The 15,528-nt window shown below is 37.0% G+C and overlaps 1 protein-coding gene across 8 annotated transcripts in view; it reads right to left on the bottom strand.

Annotated features, from left to right (window-relative positions):
- The window catches only part of MPHOSPH9 (M-phase phosphoprotein 9), a 55,599-nt gene that overhangs the window by 39,407 nt on the left and 664 nt on the right, over nt 1–15,528 (bottom strand). For 7 of the 8 annotated variants that reach the window (NM_001278386.1, XM_015475477.3, XM_015475478.3 and 4 more), the window contains exons 2-6: nt 13,047–13,309; nt 10,849–11,002; nt 4,599–4,688; nt 3,348–3,871; nt 2,338–2,461 (exon numbers count right to left, since the gene is read on the bottom strand). In NM_001278386.1, the coding sequence (NP_001265315.1) occupies nt 2,338–2,461; nt 3,348–3,871; nt 4,599–4,688; nt 10,849–11,002; nt 13,047–13,153 (999 nt within the window). In that variant the 5' untranslated portion in view covers nt 13,154–13,309. Of the gene's footprint in view, nt 1–2,337; nt 2,462–3,347; nt 3,872–4,598; nt 4,689–10,848; nt 11,003–13,046; nt 13,310–15,528 lie in introns of those variants that run through there. The other variant, XM_005217866.5, reaches the window with a different exon arrangement.

Raw genomic sequence — 15,528 nt, 5'->3', positions numbered from 1 at the left:
TCACATAACCGTCTGCTGCTCTTCCAGCCCATAACGCACTGGCTGAAGAAAACAGCCCATTTTTAAAGAGAAAGGAACGTATGGTGCAAGGAAAGACCTTCCCAAGAAACCAGCCTCAGTCTAGCACGGGACCTTCATCAGTAACCGTCTAAAGCACCTGAAAAACCACAGAGAGGCCACAGCTGGGAAAATGATAACAGCCAGTCTGTCCCAAAGGACCAAGAAAACAAAGACTGGCTGGAGCTTTAGAAAATCCCTGCGCTAAACACTATCCAATTTCAAGATGTGCTTCAGAATAGCTAGACCCCCAAATAAACTATATTATATTAGAAGAAAATTGGATCCCAAGAGAATTGATCATAAAGATTCCCCGGATTTAGGCTGAAAATGAAAAGAAAAAAAAAAATGAGAGACATGAGAAAGGATGAAATAAAGAGGAAAGTTCCAACTTTTGTGAATCCACAGAATTTGAGAATTAGGCAAGTAAAAAGTATGATTCAGGTGTGGTGTCTTTGTTTCACCAACCCCCATTACCTGAAAGCTGTTTAAAACAGACATACTAAAGAAACTTGATTTCCCCTAATGATTTAATATCAAAAATATCGAATTCACCTTTAAAAAAATAGGAAAATAAAACTTGTTTAGGAGATGATCAAAGAAAAGGAAAAGTTTAAAGAGCATCATGCCCTCGTCACAGCTTTACCCTCTGCCCTATTGAGATCCCCAGAGGCAGAACAGACTACTAGGAAGACCTAACCCCAAACATCATCTCTCAGACAGTACCTTCAGCTGATCCTTCTGCTCCTTATCAGATTCTCCACTGAATGGAGGAAGAAAACTTGGCCATATCACTGGTTTCAAGCTTTACAGCCCAGAAGACTCACCGGAGGAGCTTCTAAACCACCTGGTAACAGGTCACAACCACACCAATGAGGGCAGACCATCTGGGGCTGGTGGCCAGGTATAAGTAGATTTTTTAAAATTTTTTTATTTGGCTGCGCCAGATCTTAGTTGCAGCATATGGAACCTAGTTTCCCAATCAGAGATCGAACCCAGGCCCCCTACATTGGGAGTGCAGAGTCTTAGCTACTGGACCACCAAGGGAGTCCCAGATTTCTGAAGCTCCTAAATGACTCTAACGTGCAGCAAATTCTGGGAACCACAGGGCTACATTGAACAAATACTGATCCACAGTCGCAAAAGACAGTGAATCCACTGAGATACACACCACAAATACGTAGTTTATCAGAAGTGAAAAAGTCTCCACTGAGTTTCAGTTAATGTTGAAACAAAAAAAGAAACTAGTATGTATGAAAACATTTTCCTTTTCTGCCAACCTATTCAATGAAAAAAGCAACTTTCAGTCCAGTCTCCAAATGCTTTTATGCCATTACACCAAACAAGGATATACTGTGCGGGTTCAAAAGAATAGAGCTACCAATACAGCACCACGCCCAGAGGCTTGATGGTTCATGTAGCTTCTTCACTTTCATTTCCCTCCTCAACACAAATCTGATTAAGTTCAACACCTGATATTAAGAAGCCTAAGTTATCAAGGATTGAAGAAAGAAAATTTACCAAAAGAGAAGTAAATAGTGCCTTATGAAGGCTGAGGGACTGTGTTCTTATGATTTCTATTCTTTAATAGATCTTTTTCAAAGGATGATAGAAAGACTGTTCAGAATAATCAAGACGTGACCTGTTTCTAAAGGAATCAAGTTTGTAAAGAGACTTGACTTTGTGATTTCAAGGTATTATATTAAACAATGTTATTCAATGACAATTTAGGCCAAAGGGGCTTTAAAGATATTTAAAACTTACTCAGTATCCGTAACTCTTTAACAAAAGCAGCTGCTGTATGAGCAAATGGGCCACATAAAATGTAAACATTTAATCTCTTGCAATTTGGATTATAAATTCAAGTTGTCCAAGCTTCAACTGTTTTTATAGAGGCATCTAAAGCATTCACACATATATTACTACTTATTACAACTTAATAGTAATAAAAATTACTTGAGGGTTTTTCAAAAATAGATTACTCTCAGGCTAATTGTAAAGATTTGCAGTACAAAGGGAATTAGGACATTTACAAAATAAATGTTTCATTTTTTTTTTCTAGTACTTTCATTCCTCACTAGCTTTGGTTTCTGGCCTATTAAAGAACCACTACTTGGATTACTGTTTCCCATTCTTAGAGACACCATAAAAGGGAACAAATTAACAATACAAAAGAAAAGGCAAAAAAAATTTATGTTAATGAACAGGTGGTAAACACAATATAATTATCCTGATTATCCGCAGCTAAAGCACACCAGAGTCAAGTGACTTATCACCTACTTTCTCAATTGGTGATTTCTTGGTTTGCTCATCCCCTTGCATAGATTTTGAGTAGCCCTCTTCTTTATGTGCTCTCTTTGGTTGGTTCTGCTTCAGCCTTTGAGCCCATGATGTTATCAATTTACTATTTAAAAAGAAAAAAACAAAATACCTCTCTTTAAATGCTGTCTTCAAATAAAACTAAACACTGATAGAGACTATACTTCGAATTGCCTTTCTAATAGCAGAGAGGGGATAGATTTTTATTGAGTTGCATGAATTTCTTTTCACGATATCTTATTATTAAAGGCAAAATGAAGAAAAGGACTGACTAGCAGTGATTAACAGTACGTGCAGTCTGTAGCCATGGGACAGAACAAAAACCACCATAGTGGCACCTACAAGTATATCTCCATAGTGAAAACATACTTATTTAGATGGACTTATGGGTACCCAAGATATGAGTTGCTATAGTTAAATACCTTACATTAGATGACATACTTCAGAGACATAAAACTGAACATAATTTTAAGTGATTATTTGCCTTACAAATTCAGCCAAAGTTTCTTTTACTGAAATGTCCCCTGGATGAATTAAAATGTCATTTTTAACTTACAAAATCTCTTCTAATATATAAGAAACATAAAATTGAGCATGCTTGTATATAATATTTGGTTTTAAATTATATGAACTTGTGTGACAAAATTCCAGTTGATTCAGTCCTATACTCTAATTTTCAGCAAGTCAATAGTGACTACAAAATATAAAAGGTATTTTTCTGGCAAGCCTCCCACCCTAAGAGTTTTCGTAGTCTTATTATCAATGGGAAGGCAGTCAGATGTCATTAACATATAGCGTGTTTTGTTACTTTCAATTTTCCACAGGCAATAAATAAAAAATTTGGTAAAACTGACATGTTGAAACACATCTCATTCCAACTAAAAAGAGCTGTATTTACTAAACATTTTAGCTTATTATAAATGTATTTAACAAATAAAACTCCCTTCAAGTGATGGAGAAATTCAACTTACTTGTTTGTTTTTCCACTGGATACTTCCGAAATCTTACTTTCACCAAGAAAACTGTGTTCAAATTCACTGGGAAATATGGGAGTATCTTCCTTTAAAGAAGCACAAAACTCTTCATTTGGATGGATATAAAAACTCTGGGTTCTCACACCATCTCCAAGTGGCTCCGCTGGCAGCACTGGTGCTCCAAAGTGTCCTTCAGAAGCCTCTATGTGCTCCATGAAATCCTGAGCGTCCTTAGATTTGTAGGTGTTTAGTTCTGAGACGCAAAAGGTTCCATACCCACTGCTCACTGAGCTACTATCCACATTGCAGTCTGGTTGCGACAAGGATGCTTCTTGCTGCATTTCAGACTCTTCAGACTTAGGGTAACTGATAGCATATTCATTTCTCTCACCGTTTTCAGAAAAAAAACCCATTTGACTTTCTGAAGATCTTTGTTTGCTTAAAGAACTTCTATCATAGGAAGCCCAGGAAGCATTACTGGTCTGTAACTTGACTAAATTTTTTATTTCCTCCTGTATACGCTAAAAATAAAAAAGAGATTTGGGGGGGGAAAAAAAAAGAGAGATTTGGCTAAGAATGTATATTAAATATACATTTTCATAAATGTCTTAAATATACTGCATTTAAAAATAAGAGCTACTACTCTAAAGATGACACTTGCGCCTTACATTTAATTTATAAGCAAAACTGATATAAAGAATTAACTCACTGGGGCCTCCCGTCTTCTGAGACGCCCCACACTCGGACTGTAGAGTGTGTTTCTCCCAGGGCCGCTCTTGCCTTTTGAGACAGACTGTATTCTGTCTGTGGAATGTGTGCCTCTATAGGTAAATCCACTTAACTATTACCTTGGCTTTCACTGAGTTCTGTCTTCAATGAGACATAAAGAACCTGAGCTTCAGTAGGCCCTGACACTAGGAATTAAGCCCCTACCCGGGTGGAGGACGGAACTATGATGCCCACCCTCCTGACTTCAGTCTACTAAAGCATGGACTCTGTAGATCTCTGCCCCAGTTCTATGCTGAATTCTCCTCTGCTCAAGCCCCCTCGTGAATATGCATGTGACCTTAGTTTAAAACTTCCTCAATTTTACAGTTCAGGGAGATACTGCTTTGGGTGTTCTCCTTACTTGCTGCAAGTAATTAATCCTTCCTTCTCAAAAAAAAAAAAAAAAAAAAAGAATTAACTAATTGGTTCTTCTAAAAATTTTACAATGTAAAACAAGAATCAATATAAAGAACAACTTACTTGAATTTGGTTGTGAAATTGCTCCTGCTGAGCCACTATCTGCTCTTGGCACTGTTTTTCCACCAAATTGAATAGCTGTAACCACCTGGTCTATTAAATTATAAAATATTTTGGTTAAAAATAATTTTTTAACCTAGTATTTCACAGAAATATTCCTCCAAAGGGGAAGGGCCTTTTAAAAATGTATTTTTAATGTAAAAATTTTAAGCTAAATTAGCTATGAAACTATAAAATTAGTTATAAAAATGCAAAAATACAAAGACATAGGCTTGGGCACCCCTTTATGTTACCTGTGGTCTGGGTAAACTTGAAGGTCTCAATAAATCTGATTAACTTGATGTCATCTGCTACCTTTCTAATTAATCAACAACTGCCGGTAGATGCACTTCAAATTTGTCTTAAGCCCCTCTTCCTTTCCTCATAACAGCCAATAGTATTCTTAAACTTTAACTTGGACCCCCCCCCCCACATCTTAAAACAAAAAACAGTTTGGTTTATGAGAATTTGACCCCAAATTAATTTTTCAAGTTAAAAAAAAAAAAAAAAACATTTGAGAGTAAGATATTAAAGTGTTTTAAACACTGCAGCAGCTAAAAAAAAAAGAATCTGAAAACCTATGGAAGTGACCTAAGATTTCCTTCTGAGCCCCTTTTAGGTCCTGAACCATCCTGACCAACCAACAGTAGTTAGTAACTAGATGAGGCCAAAACACAAGAGGGGAGTATGAATTCTCCAGAGGCTGAATTCAAACTAAAGGCTGGTCTACTTTCAGTAACAGTTCAGTTCAGTTTGCTCAGTCGTGTCCGACTCTTTGTGACCCCCATGGACTGAGCCAGGCCTCCCTGTCCATCACCAACTCCCAGAGCCTATTCAAAGTCATGTCCATTGCGTCGGTGATGCCATCCAACCATCTCATCCTCTGTTGCTCCCTTCTCCTCCTGCCTTCAAACTTTCCCAGGATCAGAGTCTTTTCAAATGAGTTGGTTCTTCACATCAGGTGGCCCAAAGTATTGGAGTCTCAGCTTCAACATCAGTCCTTCCAATGAATATTCAGGACTGATTTCCTTTAAAATGGACTGGTTGGATCTCCTTGCAATCCAAGGGACTCTCAAGAGTCTTCTCCAACACCACAGTTCAAAAGCATCAATTCTTTGGCGCTCAGCTTTCTTTATAGTCCAACTCTCACATCCATACATGACTACTGGAAAAACCATAGCTTTAACTAGGCGGACCTTTGTTGGTAAAGCAATGTTTCTGCTTGTTAATATGCTGTTTAGGTTGGTCATAGCTTTTCTTCCAAGGAGCGAGCGTCTTTTTATTTCATGGCTGTGGTCACCATCTGCAGTGATTTCGGAGCCCAAAATATAAAATAAACAAACAGTATGCAACAATATATAATGTCAAAAAGTAGCTACTGCGACAACTGGCTTTCTTGTTTAAAACCGTCCAGTGTCTTTCCATTCCATTTCCATTCCAGTGTCATTTCCATTCCATTCTATTCCCTACAGGGCCCTGTGTGATCTGGGTTGCACACACCTCCCAGCTTCCTCTCAAATCTCTTTGTCCCTTTCATGACACACACTGGCCTCGCTGGCCTCCCTCTGTTCCCTGGACATGCCCAAACTGTCTTTCGCCTCAAAAGTCTTATACTGACACTTATACTGACACACCCTCTACCGGGAAAGCTTTCTCCCCAGCTCTCAACATGGCTGGCTTCTTCCCATCCCGCAATTTCAGCTTAATTATCCTCATCTCTCTAAGAGTTTTCCAAACCATCCTTACAGGCACTCTCTTTCTTGGCATCCTGTTTAGTTCCTTCAGAGCATTTACCACAATCAGCAAATACCTCATTTGTTCACTTGGGTTTACCAGTCTCCCTCCCATCCCTGCCTGCACTCCAGCACCTAGGATACAAGACCAAGTTAAGAATGGGCACTCAGATATATAGTCTAAACAAACATAACAATGGATATTGAAAGCTGAAGGAAATCAGCCCTGAATATCTGGAAGGACTGAGGCTGAAACTGAAGCTCCAATACTCTGGCCACCTGATGTGAAGAGCCGACTCAATGGAAAAGACTGAGGCTGGGAAAGACTGGGAGCAAAAGGAGAAGGAGGCGACAGAGGATGAAATGGTTGGATGGCATCACTGACTCAATGGACACGAGTCTGAACAAACTCAGGGAGATAGTGAACAACAGGGAAGCCTGGCATGCTTCTGTTCATGGAGTCACAAAGAGTTGAACATGACTCAGCGGTGGAACAACAACTGCAAGCTGAACTTTTCCTGGTATTATAGATCACACAATCCAGTGATCCTCCCCATTCATGGTGAAAGCCATTTACACAACATAACAGAATTAAGTTGAAATCTGTATAACAGTATTAAGGTAAAGGGGAGAAAACCTCAAGATTGGAAAAGAAAGCCTTAAATGAAATATGAGGGCACTGACAGGAAGTGAGAATTCTAAATCAACTGACTTCAGGACAAAGCGGACTAGATCAAATCAAGTCCCGTACTCTCTCAGCTTACAAAGTACCTTATATTAATGAAAACAGAAAAGAAACAATCTAGCAACAGTCTTCTCAAGTTATACCCCTGTACCTTTAGGTGTTATTTTTAATCTGATACAGTTATTATTCACATAAAGCTTAACTATAATAATGATAGAATGACAATTTAATAAAAATAATGGCTTCATAGTATGTGAGACAAGATATTAATCACATCCTTATCATCATTTTCTTATTTAGGATACAAATGAAGAGAGTTCATTCAGGCTATAAATTAGTGGAGACTTTTGTTTTTCTGAGACAGATTTTATTGTTTACCCTTTAATTTTAAATAAAGTAACTTAAAGAATATTAATACAGTGATAACATTATATGCTTAATTGTTAAGAAGGGCTATTATACATTTCAAACTAAAGTGATTTGTACTACCTGCACTTTATATATTGCTGGAGGATATGGGCACCTGACTGAAGTTTTTCTGTGAACGCAGTTTTCTGCTGCTATCAGCCTGCATGGGATTGCTATAGTCTGGTTCCCTAGTCTGACCTGGTAAATACCCTGTGGGCTTTCCCATAGTTCTGACTCCCACCTCTTCCACCAACTTGTGTGATTCTGAACAAGTAAATTTAATTTCTTTATACTTCAGTTTCCTAGTTTAAAAAAAAATTACTAAGGAGATATACATTCCTTTATTGTCTTTAAAATCCAGTGTGTATTTTTTTGGCGTGGGGGTGGGGGCTGTGCTGGGTCCTTGCTGCTGTGCAGGGGCTTTTCTCTAGTTGCAGCGAGCAGGAGCTGCTCTTTAGTTGAGGTCCATAGGCTTCTTATTGCAATGGCTTCTCTTGTTGCAGAGCACAGGCTTAGTTGGCACACAGGCTTAGGTGCTCTGCGGCATGTGGAATCTTCCCAGATTAGGGATCAAACCTGGGTATCCTGCATTGGCAGGCAGATTCTTTACCACTGAGCCACCAGGGAAGCCCTCAGTTTCCTAATTTATAAAATGGCAATAACAACACGTTATTTGTGGCTGTGAGGATTAAATTTTAAATATGATGCCTGCAAGGCAAGGATCTCAATGGGGGAACTATATGTTGAAATCTATGAGGTCATGGTTGTCACAAAGATAGTGGGAGCACCACTAGCATTTAGGGGGCATGGTCCAGGGATACAAAACACAGGACAGTCTCCACAATAAGGAACTGTCCCGTGTCCATTTTATGTTGTATTCTGCACAGTTTTCAAGCCACCAAATTGTCCAGGAATGCAACTACCAAGATGGTTCAGAACTTGCTCAGAAATTACACGCCGTTTCAGAAAATCGTGTCACCAGCTACAGTGCTGGTGCATCAGTGCAAGGCAGCTGTACCGTTCTGTGCTGATAGCTGCTGTGCTCATGGAGATCTACACAGAGGTAAATGCTGGACTGCTTCATTATGTTCTCTAATGTAGATACATCTGAGCATTTATATATTTACATATTATCTTATTATAAATAAGTATTATTACTCCTTTATATCACAGGACATTACACTGACTTTTTTTAAAAGCAGATACAAGCAGGTTATATTATCTGTGAATTTCAATTCAGGACAATATAAGTTGATGTTATTTTAAAAGCTGTTATAAAAAGGGAGCTTCAGGTCTAATAAGGTTGAGGGCCACTGACAGAAAGTATCTCGTATACCGCCTGGCAAATAGGTAAGCAATAATCATCAGATAATTGTTATTATTATAATCAGTAGTGCTAAATAATTAAAATGCTATAGATAATGATATGCTTTACAATTTTCTTATAATCATAGAAATATTAGCAAGTACTTTAAAATGCATTAGAGAAGTTGCCTGGGGGTCCAGTGATTAGGACTCGGTGCATTCACTGCAGTGGACTCAGTTTCAATCCCTGGTCGGGGAACTAAGATTCCACAAGCCACACAGCACAGCCAAAACCAAACAAAAAGAGTATCTTAAAGTATTTCTACAGAAATGTGTTAATAGATTCTTTCCTGATAGAATAAAAATATATAACCTTCCTGAGTTTAAGCAGTGATAAACTTTGAGAATTCCAGAAGAGAAGTTTTAATAAAAGAATTCTAAAGAATCAGGTCATCACCAGATCTCTTCCAGAGCTCTGCAGAAGGTTTAGTTCTTTAATAATGTACATTAGCTTCTTACAACTGGTAGAAATCAGACAAATGTTACTATTCCAAAAGAAAGGTATAAACATGAAATTCAGGGAAGAGTCAGGAATAAGACTTACACGATATTTACCCTCCCATTCTTTCTAAAGCACTGTCCTAAAGCATCAGAGGCCTTTATTTTCATATGTTACAAAAACACACAAAACAAATTCACGAAGTTTTACTGAAATGGCCAAAATAGCATTTCACTTTCCGTCAAAGTACGAAATAGCTTACAAAGCTCTTCAGTGAATAATCAATTATATGCCTACATTATGAAAATTAAAGTCAGTTAATACGAAACATAATTTTAAAAACCTGTTAGATCACAGAAGAAAGGGCAGAAAGAAACCAGTTCAAATGTTAGGAGGTTTAAGCGGCTAGCTGGTATCCTGGCATGTAATAATCTATGTCTTAAATTCACAAATATAATCTGATTCTGATTGAAGATGTTGATTTCAAAGATTTCACATAAAACTTTCTAGTTAAAAATGAATTTACCAGACGTCAAGCCACATTCAGGCAATTTGCCTCATTTTTTTTTAAAGCACTAGGGGACACATTTCATAAAACATTCCATTATTATTTACATCATTTTACAAGGACATTTTATAGGTCTTTTGCATTAGCACATACTGATCGTTATGTGGAAAAAAAAGTATAAAAAATTAAACAGTTTTCTTTTAAGTTTGCCGTAACAGTCATTTTTATAACTCTAACGATTATGGATAATGAATATAAGTAGCTATTACTGATTTCTTAAACCAGATAATCTTTCATTCTATTTATTCCACATTCTGAAAATTAACACAGATTATAGTCTTAGAACTATAATTAACATTTAAAACAAAATTTACTGCTCTCTAAATAAAGAATTTAGTAATAACGTTTTATACATTTCTACAAAGCATTACCAACCTAGCCTTGGAAAAGTGTATCGTGGGCATTACTGCATGACACAAAATTTACATATAAATATTCTTTTAACTATTAAATTTTTATATCGCAATTTAACCTATGGACAAAAGAGCGAGCCACTTGACCTGAATAATCAATGTAAGTCAATAAAGCACAGCTAAACGCAATAAGGTACGAAACAGAAGCCTTATTTATAAACAGAGCATTCAAAATATTTCAAAGTGAATTTATGTTTTACAAAATCATGACAATTCTAAGTTACTTAAAAGATTAGGATTAGTAACAAACATCAATAACTTGGTTGACGATTCTCATTTTTCTGAAAAAAGACATTTTAGTTTATAAAAACTAACAAAAAAACCTAACAAAGTATAACAAAGTATTTTAGTTCACATTCACAATATATAAATTAGAATGTCTAATTTATATATTAGTGAATATATTGTTAAAATGTACTTTTGATCATCTTGTTCCCATTTGTTCTATATTGTTCCTTAATTAATATACTTGACTGCTTTATTCTAGCAATAACTTAAGTATCATGCTCTTTAGAATATAAATTGCTAGTAATTTAGAGTTTAGTAGAGGCATATTCATAAACAGAAATTGTTTAATTCCAAAAATAAAACAAAACTAGATACCTCACAGTTTTTCCAAAGTTCCGAATCAGTCTTTCCACTGTTTTGTAGCTCTTGCATTAAAGAGGTGAGGACTTCAACTGTACCTTGAATTACAGATGGTCTGGTCTTCCCTGAGAAAGAGGATACCCCATTTGTACTAAGGTGGGGACTACTTCTGTTGAAACATAAATAATTCACATGGTTTTCTTCATTCTACCAAAGTGTTGAATAATTCAGCAGTTCAAGATTTAGCAGAGCAGTACAAAACTACTGATACTTAATCCTACTTAAGAGCACCTCATTTGCTGAAAATCTGATCACAAGTTTGTCCGTGAAAGGAAAACAGCAGTGAAAAGACAGATAGGACTTAATTATATTTTTAAGAACAAAACAGAAAGACCTTCAGAAGGGAGAGAATACTCCAAAGTAGAGCAGAAGATAAAAGTGTATGCTAAACAATAAGGAAAATTCTCAGTGACTCTGATCTAAATTACTCCAGAGGAGTATTTCACTCCACTTTAAGAGCAGTCCTTTATTGTAATAGAGATCCTTTCTCCACTGCCCAGAATTACAGTCACGTCTTGTTAACTGGATCCCCCTAATTTGGCATGATAAGCTCATGCTTATCTTTGCACTGTCTTTGAATAAAAGTAGTGCCAAGCAAATTAGTAGCAGATATTCAGGACTTATTTAGCCTATTCAATGTATAAAATAGCACTAATTTTTCCCAGGAGGACTGCTTTTCCAAATCTGAGAGGAGTTTATTTCAGATTTGCTTTATAAAAACACAAGGCATAATTAGGGACATTAAAATTTATTTAAATTCCAACCACTGAAAGGTCATTTTTCTTTTATTTATTGATACTCTGCTTTGTTTTACAAACAATTTGTGAAAAAGAGGACACTAATGAAAATAACAGTAATATAATAAAGAGTTAGGATCAGAAAAATACTAATAAAAATTCAAGGGAAAGAACATAATATGGTATTCATTAAGGGTTTAATACACAATTACAGTTGTATAATAATCAAGTTTAAATTTGGCCAATTTAACTGCCAGTCACAATAAAAGGGAGACAGTTCAGTGACATAATTTTCATTAGAAAGGCACATTTAAGTTCCTCCAGGCAAATCAAACACTATGTTCTAAAAAGGATTTCTTCTAGAAGTAGATTTTAAAAGGGCTGCCAAATGATGACACAGGAAACAAAAAGCGTGGCCAACATTCAGGAAGTAGGTACAGATTACGATGGCAAGTGTTTCTGGACCATGTCCCATGCCTTTTTTTTTCTTCTCCCTTTTTACCCTACTTTATGCTTTCTCATTTTATATATTCTTGTAAGCTGCCTTAAATTTCTCCAGAGGAGGGCAAAGAATAAACAAATCTTTTAAGGAATTTATTTAAAATACACAATTTCTTCAAGATCTATTACTGTGTGCAAGTTTGCTCCTTTACCAGTAAGCGCCAGACTGCTGTGTTTCTGCTTTACTGTACTTGCTTTTTATAGGTGATAAATGGCCTCTGCCTCTTTGCTGTTTGTAAGCTAATGCAAATTCTGAAGCTGGGGTGCTTTAGTTCATGGGGTCTCAAAGAACTGGACATGACTTAATGACTGAATAACAACAAAAAGTTTAGAAACCAAATAATCAACTTGTCTGACCATGTAAAAAAATGAGAGTAAACAGGCCCTGATTCAAACAAACCAAACATGGGATAATTTAAAAAGAAATGCATAAAATGCATTGTTTGGTAGCATCTATTTTGTCAACTCCGCCTGCTTTTTTGCTAACTTCCTAGTATTCAATTTTTTTTCAATCTTGAAATTGCTACTTTCAAGACTGGTGAGGTATTCCTGCAACATGAAACATTATTTTTCCTCTTAATTTCAAAATGGAGAAACAATATTTAGGCAATTAAATTTTAAAGATATGCTTGTAATTTACCAAAAAAAAAAAAAAATGTAAAGAGAACTGCATCTAGCAAAACAAGTTCTTTTTCACAACGTTCCCCATACGAAAGCGTATCTCTGGGAGAAATGAAGAACATGGAAGTACTGAAATTATTCTTAAACAACTGTCCTTGAACGGTTCCTGATCTCAGTTTTCGGGTTTTAAAAATGCAAACAGTAAGTATGACACTATTTGTATAAACTGGCAAATTATGCAAATGAAGTTATTTTGATTTGTCATTACATTAAAAAATCTATTCCCATTCTTACCTATTAGTATTTAAGTTCAGTCCAAGAGAATGAGGAGAATTTTTTATATCAGATTCTATAGAAGATGAAGCTTTCTGTGAGGGCTTCCCCAAGTCAAAATCTTCCATAGTGTACAGAAATTGTTACACGCTCTCATTTGAAAATTCAGGTTCTTGCACTGTTTGAAGAAACTGAATCTGAGTCATCTTCAGATGCTTCATCGTCTACAGGCATTTTCAGTTGCTGACATTCAGAAGTGAAATATCTGAAGGTCCCAGGAGAGTCTGAAAATGAATGGGGAACAAAATACTATTACAAAAAACTTTGTCAAACCTTTAGAAACCTTGATCCTTTTATACAAATCTACATTAAGGATAGCAACACTTTTCGTAATAGCCAAAATTCAGAAACAACTCCAATGTCCATCAACTGTTGGATAAATAAATGTGGTGTATCCATATGACGTGAAGAGCGGATTCACTGGAAAAGACCCTGATGCTGGGAAAGACTGAAAGCAAAAGGAGAAGTGGGCCGCAGAGGATGAAACGGGTAGACAGCATCACTGACTCAATGGACACGAATCTGAACAAACTCCAAGAGATAAGGGAGGACAGAAAAGCCTGGCGTGCCACAGTCCACTGGGTCACAAACAGTCAGACAAGGCTTAGTGACTGAACAACAACAATCCATATAATATTTCTCAGTCATAGAAAGTAATAAAGTGCGGAATTATGCTACACTGTGGATAAACATTTAAAACATTATGCTAAAGGGAATTCTCCGGAGGTCCAGGGGTTAGGGCTCAGGCCTGTCACTGCTGTGGGCCCAGGTTCAATCCCTGGCGGAGGAACTAAGACCCTGCAAGCAGCACAAGGTGTAGCCAAAAAAAAAATACACACACACACACATACACACACAAAATAAAAGAAGCCCAACAAAAGACCATATTATATGATTCCATTTATACAAAGGATCTAGAGTAGGCAAATCTATAGAGAAAGAAAGGAGACAAATGGTTGCCAGGAGCTGGGAGGAGAGAATGAGACTGACCAAAATGGGCATAGGGTGTCTTTCTGGGGAGATGAAAAGTTCTAGAATTAGACAGTGGTGATGAATAGCACAACCCTGTGACTATACTAAAAAAATCACTGAATTGTACACTTTAAAAGAATAAATTTTATGGTAACTTGTATCTCAATAAAAAATCTACAATAACAGTGATTTACAGAAGTAGCAGTAGGAGTTGAAGGCAGGAGAAGGGGTCAACAGAGGATGAGATGGTTGGATGGCATCACTGACTCGACGGACATGAGTTTGAGTAAGCTCCAGGAGTTGGTGATGGACAGGGAAGCCTGGCGTGCTGCAGTCCATGGGGTCGAAAAGAGTCATACATGACTGAGCGACTGAACTGAACTAGTATTTTTTCAGATAACGTTTCAAAACTTTAGATGCTTAATGAGCAAGGTTCCAGACACAATTCTGTGTAATAATTGGAAAACTTACATGCCTTGTTCATTCCTTTTTTTTTTTGGTTGTTCATTCCTTTAATACATTTTATCAAGCATGCTTGTTGATTTATACCATGAACAGATGAATGGGAACTACTTACTATTTAATTTGGTATTGAAAACAGCCAGTTAAACTGTTAACAATGCTTGTTTCCCCACTGAAGGTGGGGGTGGAAAGAATGCATTTTGCACTGTATACTATATACATAGAGTACTTTAAATTACTTCTGAAAAAATAAACTATTTGCCAGGTCCACTAAAATTTAACTGAAGCTAGATGTACAGAGGTAAACTGGCTATAACAAGTCAATTGCCTCCTTTTTAAGGAATTCATGTACTTAAAAAAAAAAAAAACCAAGCCAAGGAATAACAGGGGGAAAAAAGAATAAAAGAAAACCTATGCTGCTGACAAGATGGAAGCTTTAGGGGACGCAATGGAGGAAAATAATTCTGGTTCCTCTACGTTCCCACTTTCTACGGCCTGGTTTTACAAAGGACAACGTTGAAAGAAAGCATCAGCTCACAAAGGAACCGTTTCCTTCAGGGACAGGTGTGAAGGCCAAGGGTAACCCGACCTAGCTAAATGGATTTCTCCCCAGTGACTCAGCCCATCACCAACGACAAAGGATACTGACAAACTCAGGGGCCGCACCTTCCATCTGGCAATGAAAATACCTGAATTCAAATCACCTTGGTCTTCCACCAGGAAAACGCAAGCTCTCTGGGGACATGGATCTGCATGCAACCCCATCTATTATTTCCCCCGTTGAGTTAATCCGGACGCAGTAGACCCAGATGCATCTTGAAATGTGATGATGCCTCCCCAGCATAGCGTGAAGGTGGGGAGAGGGATGCGGGGGGATGAGTTTTTTTAAAAAGATATACAATGCAGAATTTTAAGAACCTGATGGAGAATGGATATAAGAACGGAGACGTTTTTGTATCTCCCACAAACAAAATATGACGCTTTGGATGCCCCCAGTTCCAAAAGGGTA

Source organism: Bos taurus, chromosome 17, assembly GCF_002263795.3.
Source record: "Bos taurus isolate L1 Dominette 01449 registration number 42190680 breed Hereford chromosome 17, ARS-UCD2.0, whole genome shotgun sequence".
Taxonomy (NCBI): Eukaryota; Metazoa; Chordata; class Mammalia; order Artiodactyla; family Bovidae; genus Bos; species Bos taurus.
This window is presented reverse-complemented; position numbering and strand designations above follow the sequence as displayed.